We start from the raw sequence: 26373 nt of genomic DNA on the forward strand, positions 1-26373 counted from the left end.
TTTTCCAGATCATTTGTATTGATGATCTATCCTCAGAATAAATCATGAATAAGAGATCAGTGCCCCCCTGCTGACCAGCTGTATGAGGGGCCTATGGTACCTGTTTATATCACACACTGTCTGTCTATAGTGACTGTGTGATGTAATTCCAGCCTTGTCACGTAGACGTGTATAGGATCAGGCTGTAATTGCATGACATGGCCACTATGACGCTGTGTAAACAGAGAAGGGGTCACGGCGCTTACAGATACCACGGTCTATTCAAAGAGCTGATCCTGAGGATCCTGGGTATTGGACCCCAATAATTTGTTTTACCTTTTAATCAGGAAACACCCAGGCATTATTAATAAGGGGAGCAATTTACAGGGGTGCACAGGGACGTTGTTAATTTAAAGATGCACTTGGGGGTATTATTCATTATGGGGGGTTATATTATATATTGTATGTTTGGGGGTATCAGTAGGATGGGGGTGCAGTTGAGGACAATGTGAGTCAGGTGTCTGGACAATTGAGGAGCTGAAGATGTCAGAGACTGGAAGAAGTGGCCATGGCGGTCCAAATGGAAGAGAGCGGGAATGTCACCGATTAGTCAGTGATGTCACCTGTCAATCACCAAATGTTATTGTATTGTATTCACTTATAGGCATGCACATATATACACCTAAATCAACTTCAGAGCCCCCCACTACGTACCACTACATGGTGACTGTATACGAACGTGTCCAAGTTGGGGACCCACCGGCACATGTTCGTCCCCCCTGTGCTGAAATCCTAGCGACGTCTCTGACTGCAGCACAAACCTGGCGTTAAACAATCCAGAAGTATCATGTTTATTCTTGTTTCAGTGTTTGCATAACCTGCTCATTATGGTGGAGGTGCGAGCCAATGGCAGAACACAGCTCAGCGCATCCCATAATCTGAACATAATCCAATGATCTCAGCCAATATCCAACATAGCAATACAAACCGAGCGAGCAACAAGGGAAGGGGAGAGCCATGATCGACCAGCACAGTCTCACAGTCGTCTTGGTCGGTGTTGTTACTTTTCTATTAGTTTTATTTTATTGGAAACATGTGTGGGAGAGGAGGAGGCTGCCACCAGGACCTTTGCCTTTGCCAATTTTGGGAAACTTTCACCTGATCTATTCCAATGGATTAATGCCATGTTTAACAAAGGTAAGTTTGGTAACGTCAATGGCTTTCAATGCTTGTTGGTTGCAGGGGCTGAGCTGTGAATATCAGTATAACGCTTTGCATCGTATGATTTACTCTATTTCTGATCAAGAACATTGCAGTTACTGACACCCCCTCCCCCCATAGTCTGGGAGAATCGCTCTATTTCCCCAAGATTGTTGCAGTATTGTCAGGCATTTAGCTTTTAGGTCCCGGACTGGAGTCGGAGTTCAGACCAGTCCTGCAGGACAGCCCACTCCAAGCTTGAGGACAGACCAGCAGGGGAACATGAGTGGCACAGGGGTGCTGTTTAGTTGGGGAGACTGAAACACTGTGGCACTCGATGAATGTGAGAGTGAAGAGGACGCTGCTAAGAGCTGAGTATGTGTATCCCATGTTTACTTGCAAACTTTGTGTATTAAGAGGCCAGCGATCGGCTGACCCCCTGGTTAGTAAGGGACTGGATTGTATAGTCAGACACTGGAGAGGCGAAGGACTTTTATTTGTTTGATATTCTGAGCAGCGTGAAACTGTAGACGTAACCCTGTATGCTACAATAAAGACTGCAAAAGAAAACCAGAGCTTCTGAATCCCCCGTACACCACAATATATATCCTACCAATATCAGAAATGTGAACGTTTGGATGTTTGTTCCTCAGTCACGCAAAAACGGCAGAACGGATTTGGATGACATTTGGCACATAGTTTGTAACCTGTATTAGCATATCAGCTACATGGCTTCATGACTGTTATGAATTTATATGGCAGCAGCAGTGTCTCGGCTAATTGCAGGTCTGTTATCTCTCTATGTAAACACACTGATAACACTAAGTTCATTGTGTACAAGCAATTGCAAGTTATCTGATCTGATCCAGTGCTGAGACACTGTTATGCGAAAACTGGTTTAAACCAAATTGGCATTTTGCCATTTTAAAAATGCAGGGAAAATGAAAATCTGATTTGTTGCAAAATTCTAAAACCATGAGAGTTATGAAAGTAGCCAGAAGTCACAAAGTTCTCCTCAAGCAGAGCCCAGGAGGATTGAGCAAGCTAAGTGTCAAGCGGCTTTTAGAGCAGCTGAAACACCGAAGCAGCAAGATCATCAACAACAAGCTCATTTTATGGCGTCCCAGCGAGCTGCTGAGATGTCGGAACAATCACAGGCATGGCACGAGGAACAAGTTCAGCGGGAGGCCCACTTGACAGCTGCCGAAATGCTGGAGCAGGTGGATCATCGACACTAACAACACGCTCATTATATGGCATCCCAGCAAGCTGCTGAGATGCCAGAACAATCACAGGCACAGCGCCAGTAACAAGTTCAGCAGCAGGACAACTTTAGAACTGCTAGAGCATGCACTCCATTCCTCGACACATAAGACTGATCCCCACAATCACGATCAAAAACAAAATCTATAGTATTGCTACAGTATTCTCTAGTAAGTCACGTCTTACCCCTGGTTCACACTAGCATATGTATTCCATCTGGGAAGAGTCCGCATGGAGACCCCCCCCCAGACGGAATACAATCATAATTACAAGCGCTGTGCTGTCAGAGTGCACCGATCCCATACACCAGGGATAGGGAACCTTCGGCTCTCCAGCTGCTGTGAAACTACAACTCCCAGCATGCTCCATTCACTTCCATGGGAGTTCGAAGCAAAGCAGAGCAAGTGTGCATGCTGGGAGTTGTAGTTTTGCTACATCTGGAGAGCCATACGTTCCCTACCCCTGACATAGACTATAATGGGGTCCATGTGCTTGCCGCGCACAGTCCGCACAAATCACGTCTCTCTTATATTTTCACAGTTGGCCGGGAAGTTTGGCCCGATTTACACATTTTACTTTGGCTCCAGACCTACGGTGATTCTAACTGGATACCAGACCATAAAGGAGGCGCTGGTGGAATTGGGAGATGTATTTGTCAATCGGGGCCGTGTCCCAGTGTTTGATGAGCTATACCATAAGTCAGGTAGGTTTATGGACCATCTTATGACCTTGGTGATATTACCAACTCCTCCCGAATAGAGAAACTCCTTGTGCCTTCACATTTCATTGTAATGGAATATTGAGCCATGGATTTCATAATTCCCATCTTATTTTTCAGGATTAGCCCTGATCAATGATGAATCATGGTCGCAACTGAGACAGTTTTCTCTCACCACCCTCAGAGACTTTGGAATGGGTAAGAAAAGTCTACAAGAACCGCTTCTGGAGGAGGCGCGACACCTGGTCAGTCACTTTAAAACCCTAAAAGGTAGGTCTATTACATTATTACATCCAGAGCAGATGATCAGATTACATTACTGTGCTAAGTATTAGGATTATACAGCTAATCCAGATCAGCATCGTCCGATTATACAATGTCAGATATATACGGGCTCTATATATACGGGCACTGCTGCCATTGTCATGTAATATGCACCACATTCCTACTTTATGTTGTAATGGCCTCCTTATGTAGCTACAGGACATGCAGGTCCATAGTAGATGGCTGTAGGTCTGCGCTAGAGATGGGTCCGCCAGTTTGGAACAAATAAGTTTAGATTGGGGTTAGGCCGATCTGGAGATTGCAGGATCAGTTTTAAAAGCCAACTTCCGATCATTATCCAGCCGATCCCGATCGCTCAACCCTGGTTTAGACCCCACATTTTTGCAATCCTTCTCATAAGAACTTATAAAATGGCCATTGCCACAAGTAACACAAGGTAAGAAAGCAGAAGAGGAGCATCCCATAATACCATAATAAGACTAGTGTGGAACACAGTATATAGTATTATAGGAGAGGACTAGTGTGGGGCACAGTATATAGTATTATAGGAGGAGGACTAGTCTGGGGCACAGTATATAGTATTATAGGAGAGGACTAGTCTGGGGCACAGTATATAGTATTATAGGAGGAGGACTAGTGTGGGGCACAGTATATAGTATTATAGGAGAGGACTAGTCTGGGGCACAGTATATAGTATTATAGGAGAGGACTAGTCTGGAGCTCAGTATATAGAATTATAGGAGAGGACTAGTCTGGGGCACAGTATATAGTATTATAGGAGAGGACTAGTCTGGGGCACAGTATATAGTATTATAGGAGAGGACTAGTGTGGGGCCCAGTATATAGTATTATAGGAGAGGACTAGTGTGGGGCACAGTATATAGTATTATAGGAGAGGACTAGTCTGGGGCACAGTATATAGTATTATAGGAGAGGACTAGTCTGGGGCACAGTATATAGTATTATAGGAGAGGACTAGTCTGGGGCACAGTATATAGTATTATAGGAGAGGACTAGTGTGGGGCCCAGTATATAGTATTATAGGAGAGGACTAGTGTGGGGCACAGTATATAGTATTATAGGAGAGGACTAGTGTGGGGCACAGTATATAGTATTATAGGAGAGGACTAGTCTGGGGCACAGTATATAGTATTATAGGAGAGGACTAGTCTGGGGCACAGTATATAGTATTATAGGAGAGAACTAGTCTGGGGCACAGTATATAGTATTATAGGAGAGGACTAGTCTGGGGCACAGTATATAGTATTATAGGAGAGGACTAGTGTGGGGCCCAGTATATAGTATTATAGGAGAGGACTAGTGTGGGGCACAGTATATAGTATTATAGGAGAGGACTAGTCTGGGGCACAGTATATAGTATTATAGGAGAGGACTAGTCTGGGGCACAGTATATAGTAGTATAGGAGAGGACTAGTCTGGGGCACAGTATATAGTAGTATAGGAGAGGACTAGTCTGGGGCACAGTATATAGTATTATAGGAGAGGACTAGTCTGGGGCATAGTATATAGTATTATAGGAGAGGACTAGTCTGGGGCACAGTATATAGTATTATAGGAGAGGACTAGTGTGGGGCACAGTATATAGTATTATAGGAGAGGACTAGTCTGGGGCACAGTATATAGCAGTATAGGAGAGGACTAGTCTGGGGCACAGTATATAGTAGTATAGGAGAGGACTAGTCTGGGGCACAGTATATAGTATTATAGGAGAGGACTAGTCTGGAGCACAGTATATAGTATTATAGGAGAGGACTAGTCTGGGGCACAGTATATAGTATTATAGGAGAGGACTAGTCTGGAGCACAGTATATAGTATTATAGGAGAGGACTAGTCTGGGGCACAGTATATAGTATTATAGGAGAGGACTAGTCTGGGGCACAGTATATAGTATTATAGGAGAGGACTAGTCTGGGGCACAGTATATAGTATTATAGGAGAGGACTAGTCTGGGGCACAGTATATAGTATTATAGGAGAGGACTAGTGTGGGGCACAGTATATAGTATTATAGGAGAGGACTAGTCTGGAGTACAGTATATAGTATTATAGGAGAGGACTAGTGTGGGGCACAGTATATAGTATTATAGGAGAGGACTAGTCTGGGGCACAGTATATAGTATTATAGGAGAGGACTAGTCTGGAGCACAGTATATAGTATTATAGGAGAGGACTAGTCTGGAGTACAGTATATAATATGATAGGAGAGGACTAGTCTGGAGTACAGTATATAATATGATAGGAGAGGACTAGTCTGGGGCACAGTATATAGTATTATAGGAGAGGACTAGTGTGGGGCCCAGTATATAGTATTATAGGAGAGGACTAGTGTGGGGCACAGTATATAGTATTATAGGAGAGGACTAGTCTGGGGCACAGTATATAGTATTATAGGAGAGGACTAGTCTGGGGCACAGTATATAGTATTATAGGAGAGGACTAGTCTGGGGCACAGTATATAGTATTATAGGAGAGGACTAGTCTGGGGCACAGTATATAGTATTATAGGAGAGGACTAGTGTGGGGCCCAGTATATAGTATTATAGGAGAGGACTAGTGTGGGGCACAGTATATAGTATTATAGGAGAGGACTAGTGTGGGGCACAGTATATAGTATTATAGGAGAGGACTAGTCTGGGGCACAGTATATAGTATTATAGGAGAGGACTAGTCTGGGGCACAGTATATAGTATTATAGGAGAGAACTAGTCTGGGGCACAGTATATAGTATTATAGGAGAGGACTAGTCTGGGGCACAGTATATAGTATTATAGGAGAGGACTAGTGTGGGGCCCAGTATATAGTATTATAGGAGAGGACTAGTGTGGGGCACAGTATATAGTATTATAGGAGAGGACTAGTCTGGGGCACAGTATATAGTATTATAGGAGAGGACTAGTCTGGGGCACAGTATATAGTAGTATAGGAGAGGACTAGTCTGGGGCACAGTATATAGTAGTATAGGAGAGGACTAGTCTGGGGCACAGTATATAGTATTATAGGAGAGGACTAGTCTGGGGCACAGTATATAGTATTATAGGAGAGGACTAGTCTGGGGCACAGTATATAGTATTATAGGAGAGGACTAGTGTGGGGCACAGTATATAGTATTATAGGAGAGGACTAGTCTGGGGCACAGTATATAGTAGTATAGGAGAGGACTAGTCTGGGGCACAGTATATAGTAGTATAGGAGAGGACTAGTCTGGGGCACAGTATATAGTATTATAGGAGAGGACTAGTCTGGAGCACAGTATATAGTATTATAGGAGAGGACTAGTCTGGGGCACAGTATATAGTATTATAGGAGAGGACTAGTCTGGAGCACAGTATATAGTATTATAGGAGAGGACTAGTCTGGGGCACAGTATATAGTATTATAGGAGAGGACTAGTCTGGGGCACAGTATATAGTATTATAGGAGAGGACTAGTCTGGGGCACAGTATATAGTATTATAGGAGAGGACTAGTCTGGGGCACAGTATATAGTATTATAGGAGAGGACTAGTGTGGGGCACAGTATATAGTATTATAGGAGAGGACTAGTCTGGAGTACAGTATATAGTATTATAGGAGAGGACTAGTGTGGGGCACAGTATATAGTATTATAGGAGAGGACTAGTCTGGGGCACAGTATATAGTATTATAGGAGAGGACTAGTCTGGAGCACAGTATATAGTATTATAGGAGAGGACTAGTCTGGAGTACAGTATATAATATGATAGGAGAGGACTAGTCTGGAGTACAGTATATAATATGATAGGAGAGGACTAGTCTGGGGCACAGTATATAGTATTATAGGAGAGGACTAGTCTGGGGCACAGTATATAGTATTATAGGAGAGGACTAGTCTGGGGCACAGTATATAGTATTATAGGAGAGGACTAGTCTGGGGCACAGTATATAGTATTATAGGAGAGGACTAGTCTGGAGCACAGTATATAGTATTATAGGAGAGGTCTAGTCTGGAGCACAGTATATAGTATTATAGGAGAGGACTAGTCTGGAGCACAGTATATAGTATTATAGGAGAGGACTAGTCTGGAGCACAGTATATAGTATTATAGGAGAGGACTAGTCTGGGGCACAGTATATAGAATTATAGGAGAGGACTAGTCTGGGGCACAGTATATAGTATTATAGGAGAGGACTAGTCTGGGGCACAGTATATAGAATTATAGGAGAGGACTAGTCTGGAGCACAGTATATAGTATTATAGGAGAGGACTAGTCTGGAGCACAGTATATAGTATTATAGGAGAGGACTAGTCTGGAGCACAGTATATAGTATTATAGGAGAGGACTAGTCTGGAGTACAGTATATAGTATTATAGGATAGGACTAGTCTGGAGCACAGTATATAGAATTATAAGAGAGGACTAGTCTGGGGCACAGTATATAATATGATAGGAGAGGACTAGTCTGGGGCACAGTATATAGTATTATAGGAGAGGACTAGTCTGGGGCACAGTATATAGTATTATAGGAGAGGACTAGTCTGGAGCACAGTATATAGTATTATAGGAGAGGACTAGTCTGGGGCACAGTATATAGTATTATAGGAGAGGACTAGTCTGGAGCACAGTATATAGTATTATAGGAGAGGACTAGTCTGGGGCACAGTATATAGTATTATAGGAGGAGGACTAGTCTGGAGCACAGTATATAGTATTATAGGAGAGGACTAGTCTGGGGCACAGTATATAGTATTATAGGAGAGGACTAGTCTGGGGCACAGTATATAGTATTATAGGAGAGGACTAGTCTGGGGCACAGTATATAGTATTATAGGAGAGGACTAGTCTGGAGCACAGTATATAGTATTATAGGAGGAGGACTAGTCTGGGGCACAGTATATAGTATTATAGGAGAGGACTAGTCTGGGGCACATTATATAGGATTATAGGAGAGGACTAGTCTGGAGTACAGTATATAGTATTATAGGAGAGTAGAGATGAGCGAACAGTGTTCTATCGAACACATGTTCGATCGGATATCAGGGTGTTCGCTATGTTCGAATCGAATCGAACACCGCGTGGTAAAGTGCGCCAAAATTCGATTCCCCTCCCATCTTCCCTGGCGACTTTTTTGCACCAATAACAGCGCAGGGGAGGTGGGACAGGAACTACGACACCGGGGGCATTGAAAAAAATTGGAAAAAGTCATTGGCTGCCGAAAACAGGTGACCTCCATTTTAGACGAATAGTGGATTTCAAATCCGGGTCATATGAGAATGTGAACTTTGTGACTATGAGACAGGGATAGCTGTACAGGCAGGGATAGCTAGGGATAACCTTTATTTAGGGGGGAATGTTATTAAAAATAACTTTTTGGGGCTCTATCGGGTGTGTAATTGTGATTTTTGTGAGATAAACTTTTTCCCATAGGGATGCATTGGCCAGCGCTGATTGGCCAATGTATTCTATTAGCCTGATGAAGTAGAGCTGAATGTGTGTGCTAAGCACACACATTCAGCACTGCTTCATCACGCCAATACAATGCATTAGCCAGTGCTGATTGGCCGAATTCCGTACTCTGGCCAATCAGCGCTGGCTCTGCTGGAGGAGGCGGAGTCTAAGGTCGGACCTGAATGGAGACTGGTGTGGAGCGATCTTAGACTCCGCCTCCTCCAGCAGAGCCAGCGCTGATTGGCCGAATTCCGTACTCTGGCCAATCAGCACTGGCTAATGCATTGTATTGGCGTGATGAAGCAGTGCTGAATGTGTGTGCTTAGCACACACATTCAGCTCTACTTCATCGGGCTAATAGAATGCATTGGCCAATCAGCGCTGGCCAATGCATTCTATTAGCGTGAACTGAGTTTGCACAGGGGTTCTAGTGCACCCTCGGCTCTGCTACATCAGATTGCTACATCTGATGTAGCAGTGCCGAGTGTGCATCAGATGTGTAGTTGAGCAAAACTGGCTCAGCACTGCTAAGTCTCTGCATTCGCATAGGAATGCATTGGCCAGCCTTCGGCCAATCAGCGCTGGCTCTGCCGGAGGAGGCGGAGTCTAAGGTCGGACCTGAATGGAGACTGGTGTGGAGCGATCTTAGACTCCGCCTCCTCCAGCAGAGCCAGCGCTGATTGGTCGAGTTCCGTACTCTGGCCAATCAGCACTGGCCAATGCATTTCTATGGGGAAAAGTTAGCTTGCGAAAATCGCAAACTGACAGGGATTTCCATGAAATAAAGTGACTTTTATGCCCCCAGACATGCGCCCCCTGCTGTCCCAGTGTCATTCCAGGGTGTTGGTATCATTTCCTGGGGTGTCATAGTGGACTTGGTGACCCTCCAGACACGAATTTGGGTTTCCCCCTTAACGAGTTTATGTTCCCCATAGACTATAATGGGGTTCGAAACCCATTCGAACACTCGAACAGTGAGCGGCTGTTCGAATCGAATTTCGAACCTCGAACATTTTAGTGTTCGCTCATCTCTATAGGAGAGGACTAGTCTGGGGCACAGTATATAGTATTATAGGAGAGGACTAGTCTGGGGCACAGTATATAGTATTATAGGAGAGGACTAGTCTGGGGCACAGTATATAGTATTATAGGAGAGGACTAGTCTGGGGCACAGTATATAGTATTATAGGAGAGGACTAGTCTGGGGCACAGTATATAGTATTATAGGAGAGGACTAGTCTGGGGCACAGTATATAGTATTATAGGAGAGGACTAGTCTGGGGCACAGTATATAGTATTATAGGAGAGGACTAGTCTGGGGCACAGTATATAGTATTATAGGAGAGGACTAGTCTGGAGCACAGTATATAGTATTATAGGAGAGGACTAGTGTGGGGCACAGTATATAGTATTATAGGAGGAGGACTAGTCTGGGGCACAGTATATAGTATTATAGGAGAGGACTAGTCTGGGGCACAGTATATAGTATTATAGGAGAGGACTAGTCTGGGGCACAGTATATAGAATTATAGGAGAGGACTAGTCTGGGGCACAGTATATAGTATTATAGGAGAGGACTAGTCTGGGGCACAGTATATAGTATTATAGGAGAGGACTAGTCTGGGGCACAGTATATAGTATTATAGGAGAGGACTAGTCTGGAGCACAGTATATAGTATTATAGGAGAGGACTAGTCTGGAGCACAGTATATAGTATTATAGGAGAGGACTAGTCTGGGGCACAGTATATAGTATTATAGGAGAGGACTAGTCTGGAGCACAGTATATAGTATTATAGGAGAGGACTAGTCTGGGGCACAGTATATAGTATTATAGGAGAGGACTAGTCTGGGGCATAGTATATAGTATTATAGGAGAGGACTAGTCTGGAGCACAGTATATAGTATTATAGGAGAGGACTAGTCTGGGGCACAGTATATAGTATTATAGGAGAGGACTAGTCTGGGGCACAGTATATAGTATTATAGGAGAGGACTAGTCTGGGGCACAGTATATAGTATTATAGGAGAGGACTAGTCTGGGGCACAGTATATAGTATTATAGGAGAGGACTAGTCTGGGGCACAGTATATAGTATTATAGGAGAGGACTAGTCTGGGGCATAGTATATAGTATTATAGGAGAGGACTAGTCTGGAGCACAGTATATAGTATTATAGGAGAGGACTAGTCTGGAGCACAGTATATAGTATTATAGGAGAGGACTAGTCTGGAGCACAGTATATAATATGCTAGGAGAGGACTAGTTTGGGGCACAGTATATAGTATTATAGGAGAGGACTAGTCCGGAGCACAGTATATAGTATTATAGGAGAGGACTAGTCTGGGGCACAGTATATAGTATTATAGGAGAGGACTAGTCTGGAGCACAGTATATAGAATTATAGGAGAGGGCTAGTCTGGGGCACAGTATATAGTATTATAGGAGAGGACTAGTCTGGGGCACAGTATATAGTATTATAGGAGAGGGCTAGTCTGGAGCACAGTATATAGTATTATAGGAGAGGACTAGTCTGGAGCACAGTATATAGTAGTATAGGAGAGGACTAGTCTGGAGCACAGTATATAGTATTATAGGAGAGGACTAGTCTGGAGCACAGTATATAGTATTATAGGAGAGGACTAGTCTGGAGCACAGTATATAGTATTATAGGAGAGGGCTAGTCTGGGGCACAGTATATAGTATTATAGGAGAGGACTAGTTTGGGGCACAGTATATAGTATTATAGGAGAGGACTAGTCTGGGGCACAGTATATAGTATTATAGGAGAGGACTAGTCTGGAGCACAGTATATAGTATTATAGGAGAGGACTAGTCTGGAGCACAGTATATAGTATTATAGGAGAGGACTAGTCTGGGGCACAGTATATAGTATTATAGGAGAGGACTAGTCTGGGGCACAGTATATAGTATTATAGGAGAGGACTAGTCTGGGGCACAGTATATAGTATTATAGGAGAGGACTAGTCTGGGGCACAGTATATAGTATTATAGGAGAGGACTAGTCTGGGGCACAGTATATAGAGCCAGAGCAGCACAGAAGGTCAGCAGTATTTTTGGAGCAATCTTATTTAGTGGTCCCCCAAGTGTTCTGTTGCCTTTGCCACCCCAATATGGAGCACTTAGTAAAGTCATGGCACTGTTGTGAAAGATATCCATTATGTATTCAACCTCAATGGTTTTCGTCATTCTGAGGGAAGCCCCTGATACAATCAGCATGGAGACACTATAGGGGTAACCCATAGTATAGACATGCTTTGCCATATGTATCAGTCTTAATTGAATGAGTAATCTTCACTCTGATATATTATCTGATATATTTTATCACATATCTGACAGGTTTAATGGAATGCTAATATCTCATCCCGCTTTAGGGCAGCCAGTTGACCCCAGCACAATTCTCATGTTCGCCACTTCTAATATTATTGCAAACTTAGTCTTGGGAACTCGTTATAGTTACAGCGACAAGACTTGGAGGAAAATTCTTCAGGACTGCCATGAATCTTTTCACATCGTCTCCTCCATCTGGGGTCAGGTGAGGATGGGATTTTTCTATCTATAAATGCATCAAAGAACGTCTCTGTCCTTGGAGAACCTGATGGGGGAAATTCATCATCCCATACACGGCAGGTTTTGGGCATAGATGGTAATGTGATGTACATTTGGTGCAAGGACCTTTCTGAGGGACTATGCACCACATTCCCTCTTCTACACATTGCTTTTCACTTTTTACAAAAGTGGGTGGAGATTGGGGACGTCTTGGGCTGATATTGTTGTAACTCACACCAGTTTTCTGCCATGAGTTATATAATCCGTTCTTATATACAGCCCGTTGCTTTCAGTATTGGGTCATGCTCCAATGCCCCGATATGTCTTCTGATGTGTCACTTTCATTACATACATTGTGTCATTATTGCTTTATTCTTCAGTCTTTACTTTTAATATCCATATCTTTCTCCATAGACTGTTACTTCTTGCTACTCTACTTGGGTTGAATCTTGGGTTTCTAGATTGGTTCCTTCCATCCTGGGTAACATGACTGGAACCAGCACCTTCCACCTGAGTCTGTCTCTTCCCTTCTCTCCCAGGTACTACATGTACTATGGGGATGACTTTACTATTATGATGGTCTTTTCTTCCTGACCTCATAGTACAGGTAAATACCGGTGAGCGCAGGAGATGGTGGATTGACTTGGGCTGGTTCCAGTCTCATGACCCAGGTTAGGAACCATCTTGGAAACTCGAGGTTTGGTCCAAACAGAACTGTTAATAACCCATTTGTTCTTTTGTCCTTACAGATGTATGATCTCTTTCCTGGAATCATGAGATATTTACCTGGACCTCACCAAAAAATATTTACTCTGCTCCAACCACTTAAAGATGCCGTGAAAGAATCGGTTAAAAATCACCAAAAGACCTTGGATCCGGCCTGTCCTCGCGACTACATTGACTGCTTCCTCCTCCGTATGAAACAAGTCAGTGAACACCTATAACATAGTAGCTTGACGGTAAAATCAGTATGATGGGGTCAGTAAACCCACATGTACAGAAGTGATAGTAATAGGTCAGCCAGAGGAGAGCAGTATATAGTGAGACCTCCCAAGTATCTAAGTGAGTTGGGACTGAGGCCTCATCCGATTTACTATAAAAACTGATGTGAGGTAAACCAGAAATCTCTGCCAGTCCATGACTGGTGGAAATCTAATATCTGACACACAGGACCTGACCCGGTGCCCCAAAATTATTTAAAGAAAACAGAGCCTCTTAATAACTTTGTGTCCTTATTAGGAGCAGTGTCAAACCCTGATGTCATGTGAGGTGCCCTAACACCTTTTGGGGGTCCATCATGCCCCGGGATCCAAGTTTGGCTGCCACCTCTGCACTCCTATAGATTTTTGTTCAGATTTCATATCAAAGATAGACATTGTGGAATTTCTCAACGTACATGGGGAAGCCACGCTCGAGAAACATGAATACTAACCTAGATTTTTCATCAAAGGAGGAGAAGAACGCCAAGACAGCTTTTAACATAAGAAATCTTGTTTCAACCGTATTTGACATGTTCCTTGGAGGATCCGAAAGTACTTCAATTACAATCAGCTACGGGTTACTGATGCTTGTAAAGTACCCCGAGATACAAGGTAACTGGTTGTGTAGATGACAATGTATGCGGTGTACACTACCGGCTCCTGTCCTATAGGCGCCATATTTGGCTGTAATATGTTTTCCGCCTGTCATAAGTTTCTTACAATACGATAGACTTTTTGTTATACATAAGAAGATTAAAATGTGAAATGAAAATTGGGCCTCTGTTGTTTGGTGAACTGTAGTCCTTAGAGCTAAATCCACCGCCTTCCTTCACAGGGCCAATCCGATCACCCGGAGAGGTGAGATACAGTTGTGTATGAGGACGTGCCGCCTTTACCTGACCTACAATTGAATTAATGATTCCAATTTCTCATATAACCAGTTCGGCCCCATATTGTGAGGGCTAGAGTGGATTCAAATAGTATTCGAAACATAGTTCGCTCCCATAGGAATGAATGCAAGGGGTTAAGCATCGGCCGCCAGTGCTGGCCGCTTCCATTCATTCCTATAGTTTCGAATACTATTCGTTCATCTCTAGTAACATCACCACCACAGGGTAGTCACATAGAGGTACCTGAGCGTAGACATCTCATGACATAATATTGTCAAACCGTGTAGTTTGTGATGATCTTCTGATATGTGGAGCCAAAAGGAAAGTGAGATGGAACGTATTTGTTTTCTCATTAATCTTTGTCTGTTGTTGCCACTACAACCCCCATCATCTCCTGTATCTTATCCATGTGTGTCATTTACCAAACTACAGATAAAGTCCATGAAGAGATTGACCAAGTGATTGGACGAGAGAAGGAACCTAATGCAGATGACCGGAACCATATGCCCTGTACAAACGCCTTACTACATGAGATACAGCGATATTGTGATATCTTCCCAATGGGTTTTATGCGAGCCACTTCAAGAGATGTCATCTTCCATGGTTACCACCTACCTAAGGTAAATCTACAGACTGAACGTAGAACCATCAATTCCTGCCATACCCTGGGGGTCTAGAGTAGTATAAACCTTAGTACTTAATATATGTGTTGGTCAAAGGTGACCAAATATTGCTGAGATTTACATTTCTCTTTTCTTCTACAGTTTGTGAGATACAATGTACATAAAATACAATCACTATAAGCGTTTTCTTTGCCTTACTTTATGCTATTACCTATTTGTTCATTGTCTGCATAGATAAGACGGCCGATCTGTAGTCCTCGTCTTACTCTCCCCCAATACATTGCAGTACAATCCTCTGTATTGTTAGAGTTCAGCTCATGTTTGGGGACAATTCGTGACAGTTTCCAGCAGTGACCACCTTCATAGTTCCCATGCTCACCCTGCAACGTCCCAGCATATGTAGGTGCTATTTATGGCAGCCTGTATTCTGTTAATAGATCACAAAGACATGGTGTCATAAAAGTCACCAGCAGATGACCATGGCCATGTCTAACGGGTATTGGATTTTTTCCCTTAGGGTACGGACGTTCTTACCTTATTATCAACTGTGCTGCAGGACCCCTCACAATATGAAAAACCAGAAGAGTTCAACATCTATCGCTTTTTGGATGAGAACGGCAAATTTAAGAAGAACAACGCATTTATGCCATTTTCTGCAGGTTGGACATTTTTGTGCCCACAGTGCACTAACAAGTCTAAGATCTGCTGTACTAGTGCAAATAGTAGCCAAAGAAATATCATTCCCCTGCCTAGTACCCCGCACCCACCAGGACTACTTAACTTTTATGGAACGGGAAAGGTTTACAATATTATACATAGTTACACAGTAGATGAGGTTGGATGAAGACATCAGTCCATCAAGTCCAATCTATAACCCTACAATGCCCTACAGTGTTTATTCAAAGGAAGGAAAAAAAAACAAAACAAAACATGAGGCTTATGCTATTACCCCATTTCAGGGGAAAACATTTGTTCCCAACTCCAATCTGGCAATCAGTATAAAACCCTGGATCAACATGTCCTTAAAATCTAGAACCCATAACCCGTAATATTCTTCTGTTCGAGTCAACTATACCCTCTTTGAACTTCTTCAATGAATCCACCATCACCATTTCCTGGGGCAGAGTTCCATAGCCTCGCTGTTCTTACTCGAAAGAATCTCTATTTTAGTGTTTGGAAGGCGGCGCTGCACTTCTTCCTGGGTTAAACTGGTGCCATATAATGGAGAGTTAATATTACCCCAAATCATGATGCTGGCCATTGGATTTTATTGTGTAAACACTGTAGAGAAGAAGACATTTAATAGTTGTGCTTTTTCCTCATCCTCTTCCACCATTACTACCAGATTACATTGTCAGTTTTTAGTTTTGACATACCCCAAATGCTTTGTGCCTTCATCTATTTGTTTTATTAGTAGATTTCCATCTTCTTCCATTATATTTGAGGATTTACAACAAACCCCTATCAGTATTTTATTATTCTTTGGTCCATTCTTAATTTCCACCAATAAGGACTCCACATATTCATTTTACCCCCAGATGTTCTCACTTAGGACTGGTTTAGGGGAGGATTTTACATATAAGCAAACCCCTCGCCCTTTTTCTATTGGTGCGCTCCTTTCTAAAAAATTACTAAACCCCTGTCTATCTACAGTTCAGTCATAGCTAGAGTCCATGTCTCACTGACCCCCAACAAGTCTTAATTTTATTCCAACATTATCACTTCTAGTTCCTCCATCTTGCTAGTAGATAACGAGTTTCGGGGCCTTTGGGCTACAAAGCCCACCCCTTTATCAGATCTTGTTCAAATCAAAGTCCAAAATCAGATCTGATGAAGGGGTAGGCTTTGTAGCCCGAAGGCCCTGAAACACGTTATCTACTCACGAATTTGTCCTTCAATTAACCATTGCCGTATTTCAAGTATTGGTTTCAATCATTGCATCCACAAGGGATTGTGCGCCCACCAGGTTTTTTTTCGGTGAATCTAGTTCACTTTTTGTTGGTCCACTTACAGCTTGTCCCCAGGAGGCAGCTGTTGTTCCGGGTGAAGGCGAACCCCATATACGACCTCAGAGCCGTAACAATATTTCTATCAAAAAAACACAAAGGTTCCATCGAGATCATATTACCCTATATTCTTGTATATTATCCTGTATATTATCCTATATCCTGTATATTACCCTATATCCTTATATATTATCCTGTATATTATCCTATATCCTGTATATTATCCTATATCCTTATATATTATCCTGTATCCTTATATATTATCCTGTATATTATCCTATATCCTGTATATTATCCTATATCCTTATATATTACCCTATATCCTTATATATTATCCTATATCCTTATATATTATCCTATATCCTTATATATTATCCTATATCCTTATATATTATCCTATATCCTTATATATTATCCTGTATCCTTATATATTATCCTGTATATTATCCTATATCCTGTATATTATCCTATATCCTTATGTATTATCCTGTATATTATCCTATATCCTTATATATTATCCTATATCCTGTATATTATCCTATATCCTTATATATTACCCTATATCCTTATATATTATCCTATATCCTTATATATTATACTATATCCTGTATATTATCCTATATCCTGTATATTATCCTATATCCTTATATATTACCCTATATCCTTATATATTATCCTATATCCTTATATATTATCCTATATCCTTATATATTATCCTATATCCTTATATATTATCCTATATCCTTATATATTATCCTGTATCCTTATATATTATCCTGTATATTATCCTATATCCTGTATATTATCCTATATCCTTATGTATTATCCTGTATATTATCCTATATCCTTATATATTATCCTATATCCTGTATATTATCCTATATCCTTATATATTACCCTATATCCTTATATATTATCCTATATCCTTATATATTATACTATATCCTGTATATTATCCTATATCCTGTATATTATCCTATATCCTTAAATATTATTCTATATCCTCATATATTACCCTATATCCTTATATATTACCCTATATCCTTATATATTATCCTATATCCTTATATATTATCCTATATCCTTATATATTATCCTATATCCTTATATATTATCCTGTATATTATCCTATATCCTTATATATTATCCTATATCCTGTATATTATCCTATATCCTTATATATTATCTAGAGATGAGCGAACACTAAAATGTTCGAGGTTCGAAATTCGATTCGAACAGCCGCTCACTGTTCGAGTGTTCGAATGGGTTTCGAACCCCATTATAGTCTATGGGGAACATAAACTCGTTAAGGGGGAAACCCAAATCCGTGTCTGGAGGGTCACCAAGTCCACTATGACACCCCAGGAAATGATACCAACACCCTGGAATGACACTGGGACAGCAGGGGGCGCATGTCTGGGGGCATAAAAGTCACTTTATTTCATGGAAATCCCTGTCAGTTTGCGATTTTCGCAAGCTAACTTTTCCCCATAGAAATGCATTGGCCAGTGCTGATTGGCCAGAGTACGGAACTCGACCAATCAGCGCTGGCTCTGCTGGAGGAGGCGGAGTCTAAGATCGCTCCACACCAGTCTCCATTCAGGTCCGACCTTAGACTCCACCTCCTCCGGCAGAGCCAGCGCTGATTGGCCGAAGGCTGGCCTATGCATTCCTATGCGAATGCAGAGACTTAGCAGTGCTGAGCCAGTTTTGCTCAACTACACATCTGATGCAGCAATCTGATGTAGCAGAGCCGAGGGTGCACTAGAACCCCTGTGCAAACTCAATTCACGCTAATACAATGCATTGGCCAGCGCTGATTGGCCAATGCATTCTATTAGCCCGATGAAGTAGAGCTGAATGTGTGTGCTAAGCACACACATTCAGCACTGCTTCATCACGCCAATACAATGCATTAGCCAGTGCTGATTGGCCAGAGTACGGAATTCGGCCAATCAGCGCTGGCTCTGCTGGAGGAGGCGGAGTCTAAGGTCGGACCTGAATGGAGACTGGTGTGGAGCGATCTTAGACTCTGCCTCCTCCAGCAGAGCCAGCGCTGATTGGCCGAATTCCGTACTCTGGCCAATCAGCACTGGCTAATGCATTGTATTGGCGTGATGAAGCAGTGCTGAATGTGTGTGCTTAGCACACACATTCAGCTCTACTTCATCAGGCTAATAGAATACATTGGCCAATCAGCGCTGGCCAATGCATTCTATTAGCTTGATGAAGCAGAGTGTGCACAAGGGTTCAAGCGCACCCTCGGCTCTCCTACATCAGAGCCGAGGGTGCGCTTGAACCCTTGTGCACACTCTGCTTCATCAAGCTAATAGAATGCATTGGCCAGCACTGATTGGCCAGAGTACGGAATTCGGCCAATCAGCGCTGGCCAATGCATCCCTATGGGAAAAAGTTTATCTCACAAAAATCACAATTACACACCCGATAGAGCCCCAAAAAGTTATTTTTAATAACATTCCCCCCTAAATAAAGGTTATCCCTAGCTATCCCTGCCTGTACAGCTATCCCTGTCTCATAGTCACAAAGTTCACATTCTCATATGACCCGGATTTGAAATCCACTATTCGTCTAAAATGGAGGTCACCTGATTTCGGCAGCCAATGACTTTTTCCAATTTTTTTCAATGCCCCCAGTGTCTTAGTTCCTGTCCCACCTCCCCTGCGCTGTTATTGGTGCAAAAAAGGCGCCAGGGAAGGTGGGAGGGGAATCGAATTTTGGCGCACTTTACCACGCGGTATTCGATTCGAACATAGCGAACACCCTGATATCCGATCGAACATGTGTTCGATAGAACACTGTTCGCTCATCTCTAATATTATCCTATATCCTGTATATTATCCTATATCCTTATATATTATCCTATATCCTTATATATTATCCTGTATATTATCCTATATCCTTATATATTATCCTATATCCTTATATATTATCCTATATCCTTATATATTACCCTATATCCTTATATATTATCCTATATCCTTATATATTACCCTATATCCTTATATATTATCCTATATCCTGTATATTATCCTATATCCTTATATATTATCCTATATCCTTCTATATTATCCTTTATATTATCCTATATCCTGTATCATATCCTATATCCTTATATATTATCCTATATCCTTCTATATTATTCTATATCCTTATATATTATCCTGTATAGTGCCCTATATCCTTATATTTTACCCTATATCCTTATATATTATCCTATATCCTTATATATTACCCTATATCGTTATATATTATCCTATATCCTTATATATTATCCTATATCCTTATATATTATCCTGTATCCTCATATATTACCCTATATCCTTATATATTATCCTATATCCTTATATATTATCCTATATCCTTATATATTATCCTATATCCTTATATATTATCCTGTATATTATCCTATATCCTTATATATTATCTTAAATCCTTATATATTATCCTATATCCTTATATATTATCCTATATCCTTATATATTATCCTATATCCTTATATATTATCCTATATCCTTATATATTATCCTGTATATTATCCTATATCCTTATATATTATCTTAAATCCTTATATATTATCCTATATCCTTATATATTATCCTATATCCTTATATATTATCCTGTATATTATCCTATATCCTTATATATTATCCTATATCCTTATATATTACCCTATATCCTTATATATTATCCTATATCCTTATATATTATCTTAAATCCTTATATATTATCCTATATCCTTATATATTATCCTATATCCTTATATATTACCCTATATCCTTATATATTATACTATATCCTGTATATTATCCTATATCCTTATATATTATTCTATATCCTTATATATTATCCTATATCATTATATATTATCCTATATCCTTATATATTACCCTATATCCTTATATATTATCCTATATCCTGTATATTATCCTATATCCTTATATATTATCCTATATCCTTATATATTATCCTATATCCTTATATATTACCCTATATCCTTATATATTATCCTATATCCTTCTATATTATCCTTTATATTATCCTATATCCTGTATCATATCCTATATCCTGTATATTATCCTATAACCTTATATATTATCCTATATCCTTATATATTATTCTATATCCTTATATATTATCCTGTATAGTGCCCTATATCCTTATATTTTACCCTATATCCTTATATATTATCCTATATCCTTATATATTACCCTATATCCTTATATATTATCCTATATCCTTATATATTACCCTACATCCTTATATATTATCTTATATCCTTATATATTATCCTGTATATTACCCTATATCCTTATATATTATCCTATATCCTTATATATTATCCTGTATCCTCATATATTACCCTATATCCTTATATATTATCCTATATCCTTATATATGATCCTATATCCTTATATATGATCCTATATCCTTATATATGATCCTGTATCCTTATATATTATCCTGTATCCTTATATATTACCCTATATCCTTATATATTATCCTGTATAGTGCCCTATATCCTTATATATTACCCTATATCCTTATATATTATCCTATATCCTTATATATTATCCTGTATATTATCCTATATCCTTATATATTACCCTATATCCTTATATATTATCCTGTATAGTGCCCTATATCCTTATATATTACCCTATATCCTGTATATTATCCTATATCCTTATATATTATCCTATATCCTTATATATTATCCTATATCCTTATATATTATCCTATATCATTATATATTATCCTGTATAGTGCCCTATATCCTTATATATGATCCTATATCCTTATATATTATCCTGTATCCTTATATATTACCCTATATCCTTATATATTATCCTGTATAGTGCCCTATATCCTTATATATTATCCTATATCCTTATATATTATCCTATATCCTTATATATTACCCTATATCCTTATATATTATCCTATATCCTTATATATTATCCTATATCCTTATATATTATCCTGTATATTATCCTGTATCCTTATATATTATCCTATATCCTTATATATTACCCTATATCCTTATATATTACCCTATATCCTTATATATTATCCTATATCCTTATATATTACCCTATATCCTTATATATTATCCTATATTCTTATATATTATCCTATATCCTTATATATTATCCTATATCCTTTATATTATCCTATATCCTTTCTATTATCCTATATCCTTATATATTATCCTATATCCTTATATATTATCCTATATCCTTATATAAGGATATAGGGCACTATACAGGATAATATATAAGGATATAGGATAATATATAAGGCTATAGGGTAATATATAAGGATATAGGGCACTATACAGAATAATATATAAGGATATAGGATAATATATAAGGATATAGGGCACTATACAGGATAATATATATTACCCTATATCCTTATATATTATCCTATATCCTTATATATTATCCTATATCCTTATATATTATCCTATATCCTTATATATTACCCTATATCCTTATATATTACCCTATATCCTTATATATTATCCTATATCCTTATATATTATCCTATATCCTTATATATTATCCTATATCCTGTATATTATCCTATATCCTTATATATTATCCTATATCCTTATATATTATCCTATATCCTTATATATTATCCTATATCCTTATATATTATCCTATATCCTTATATATTATCCTATATCCTTATATATTATCCTATATCCTGTATATTATCCTATATCCTTATATATTATCCTGTATATTATCCTATATCCTTATATATTATCCTATATCCTTATATATTATCCTATATCCTTATATATTACCCTATATCCTGTATATTATCCTATATCCTTATATATTATCCTATATCCTTATATATTATCCTATATCCTTATATATTATCCTGTATAGTGCCCTATATCCTTATATATTACCCTATATTCTTATATATTATCCTATATCCTTATATATTATCCTATATCCTTATATATTATCCTATATCCTTATATATTACCCTATATCCTTATATATTATCCTATATCCTTATATATTACCCTATATCCTTATATATTATCCTATATCCTTATATATTACCCTATATCCTTATATATTATCCTATATCCTTATATATTATCCTATATCCTTATATATTACCCTATATCCTGTATCTTATCCTATATCCTGTAGATTATCCTATATCCTTATATATTATCCTACATCTTGTATCTTATCCTATATCCTGTATCTTATCCTATATCCTGTATATTATCCTATATCCTTATATATTATCCTATATCCTTATATATTATGCTTATATTACCCTATATCCTTATATATTATCCTATATCCTTATATATTATCCTATATCCTGTATATTACCCTATATCCTGTATATTACACTATATCCTTATATATTACCCTATATCCTTATATATTACCCTATATCCTTATATATTACCCTATATCCTTATATATTACCCTATATCCTTATATATTATCCTATATCCTTATATATTATCCTGTATATTACCCTATATCCTTATATATTATCCTATATCCTTATATATTATCCTATATCCTGTATATTACCCTATATCCTGTATATTACACTATATCCTTATATATTACCCTATATCCTTATATATTACCCTATATCCTTATATATTATCCTATATCCTTATATATTATCCTATATCCTGTATATTACCCTATATCCTGTATATTACACTATATCCTTATATATTACCCTATATCCTTATATATTACCCTATATCCTTATATATTATCCTATATCCTTATATATTATCCTATATCCTGTATATTACCCTATATCCTTATATATTATCCTATATCCTTATATATTATCCTATATCCTTATATATTATCCTATATCCTTATGTTATCCTGTATATTATCCTATATCCGGTATATTATCCTATATCCTTATATATTCCCCTATATCCTTACATATTTTCCTGTATATTATCCTATATCCTTATATTTTATCCTATATCCTGTATATTATCCTATATCCTTATATATTATCCTATATCCTTATATATTATCCTATATCCTGTATATTATCCTATATCCTTATATATTATCCTATATCCTTATATATTATCCTATATCCTGTATATTATCCTATATCCTTATATATTATCCTATATCCTTATATATTATCCTGTATATTATCCTATATCCTTATATATTATCCTATATCTCCTGATTTCTTCCATTCTACTCTCTCCTCCTATAGGTAAAAGAGCCTGCGTGGCCGAGAGTTTAGTGCGTCTGGAGCTTTTCTTTTTCTTCACCATCATCCTGCAAAATTTCACTTTGAAGTCTTCAGTGGACCCCAAAGATTTGGACATCTCGCCTGCAGAAAGTGGCATAGAAAATCTTCCTCCAGCCCATGAAATTCAATTTATTCCTCGTACATAGAAGAGCTAGGAGAACAATGCTTACATGAACAATTTCAGCCTCCAATCACTGTCGCGCTACCTGAGGGGACACTTCATTAAGCCAATGTACAGACAATGTGATATCTTAATGCGAATGTGGAATTCTGACCCGATGTCTACACCAAGTCAACACCCTAGCCCTGTATGTGGGTAAAAGCACAGGAGTAATATTCAACAGGAGTGCCCACTGTGTGCAGGATTATCACAGGGATACCACAGGCTTTCTATTAGCTCCATCTTTGGGGTTTGGAAACTGTGATCCTTAGATCACTTGTACCGTAGACTGTAATACTACACTATTGCAGTCTATGATAACATCCCTGTATAGATATTGAAGCCTGTGATGTAAAAGTACATCAATTTGCAAGACCTACTTGTCTGCTGCACTATATGGTTACAGTGTAGGGTGAGATGAGGTTAAAACCTCCTGGTGTCTGGACGAGGGGTAAAATAAAAAAGAAATGATACTCGCCATCCTCCAGTCCTTGTTTTGGGCAGCATGTTCCCCATTCTCTCAGGTCATGGACAGCCAGGGTCAGAAGTGCAGGGGGTCAGGAGATCACTGCAGGCAATCTCTGGTCTCAATGGTCACATGGTATTAGTAATGTTACTGTAGTACGCAGTATGTGACCATTGAGGCCAGTGATTGACTACAGCAATCTCCTGACCGCTCCACCTTCAGCAGTCTGTGGACCAGATGGAATGGGGGTTGGCCACCCTAAGTCTGCATCATTTTTTTTAATCCAATCCACACATTGCATTTAGAAATCCCAGGTTGTCAATTCCACCTATAAGGAAACTGCTGAGGTTTTTATAGGTGTAATTGAAGCAGTTGCCGCGGCTTTTCCTTCTTGGCGCTCTACGTGGCGTCTTGGCCTAAGGGACCGAGCTCAGACATGTCCTTGCTATTATTTGCTGGTTGATTATTAGAGTCACTTTAAGGGATTTTCTATGCAGGGCTCTGAATACAGTGCTGTACGTGTGCAGGACTTAGGGTCACTTTTATGCCGGGTTCTGCTTGCTCATAACCGCGCTTTACATTATAATGCTAACCCTTTCTTTACTGGACAGAAGGCTCCATTAGACTGCTTGCTGGTCTCCCGCTGTGACTGTTGTTTCCTCTTTTCGTCGCTCCATGTTTTGCATTATATACAAGGGGAGACATGACATTAGGGATGAGGAATGTACGAGACAATCTCAGGAAACCGAGTCAATCGGCTTTTACTTTACTCGTTGTGTGCGGGAGACGAATGTGCACAGCAGGGTTTGTATGTACAGTAATAAAGGATCTCGACCAGGCTCTGTGTATGTGTTACGTGTGTTATACATGGTGAATTATAGATTGTTATATATGGCACACTATAGGTTATGTTATATATGGTGCATTATAGGTTATGTTATATATAGTACACTGCAGGTTATGTTATATACGGTGCACTATAGATTATGTTATATATGGTGCACTATAGGTTATGTTATAGATGGTGCACTATAGGTTATGTTATATATGGTGCACTACACTCACCGGCCACTTTATTAGGTACACCTGTCCAACTGCTCGTTAACACTTAATTTCTAATCAGCCAATCACATGGCGGCAACTCAGTGCATTTCGGCATGTAGATATGGTCAAGACAATCTCCTGCAGTTCAAACCGAGCATCAGTATGGGGGGGAAGAAAGGTGATTTGAGTGCCTTTGAACGTGGCATGGTTGTTGGTGCCAGAAGGGCTGGTCTGAGTATTTCAGAAACTGCTGATCTACTGGGATTTTCACGCACAACCATCTCTAGGGTTTACAGAGAATGGTCCGAAAAAGAAAAAACATCCAGTGAGCGGCAGTTCTGTGGGCGGAAATGCGTTGTTGATGCCAGAGGTCAGAGGAGAATGGCCAGACTGGTTCCAGCTGATAGAAAGGCAACAGTGACTCAAATAGCCACCCGTTACAACCAAGGTAGCCA

The 26373-nt window shown here is 39.4% G+C and overlaps 1 protein-coding gene across 1 annotated transcript; it reads left to right on the plus strand.

The window, feature by feature from the left end:
- The first annotated feature begins 969 nt into the window (after positions 1–969).
- Positions 970–25713, plus strand: LOC142185251 (cytochrome P450 2C23-like). Its single transcript, XM_075260550.1, has 9 exons — positions 970–1176; positions 2983–3145; positions 3281–3430; positions 12264–12424; positions 13188–13364; positions 13889–14030; positions 14741–14928; positions 15449–15590; positions 24210–25713. Exons 1-9 carry the CDS (start codon positions 997–999, stop codon positions 24392–24394), a joined length of 1488 nt encoding a protein of 495 aa, XP_075116651.1. The 5' UTR covers positions 970–996; the 3' UTR covers positions 24395–25713.
- Positions 25714–26373: the final 660 nt, after the last annotated feature.

The sequence above is a fragment of the Leptodactylus fuscus genome, chromosome 11 (assembly GCF_031893055.1).
Source record: "Leptodactylus fuscus isolate aLepFus1 chromosome 11, aLepFus1.hap2, whole genome shotgun sequence".
In the NCBI taxonomy this organism is placed as follows: domain Eukaryota; kingdom Metazoa; phylum Chordata; class Amphibia; order Anura; family Leptodactylidae; genus Leptodactylus; species Leptodactylus fuscus.

Bases quoted from the DNA above. Each gene is read 5' to 3' on its own strand.
- LOC142185251 (XM_075260550.1), top strand. From the start codon at position 997: ATGATCGACCAGCACAGTCTCACAGTCGTCTTGGTCGGTGTTGTTACT. The intron at 14,031-14,740 runs GTAACTGGTTGT...ACCAAACTACAG, and splicing joins AAAGTACCCCGAGATACAAG to ATAAAGTCCATGAAGAGATT. The intron at 14,929-15,448 runs GTAAATCTACAG...TTTTTCCCTTAG, and splicing joins ATGGTTACCACCTACCTAAG to GGTACGGACGTTCTTACCTT.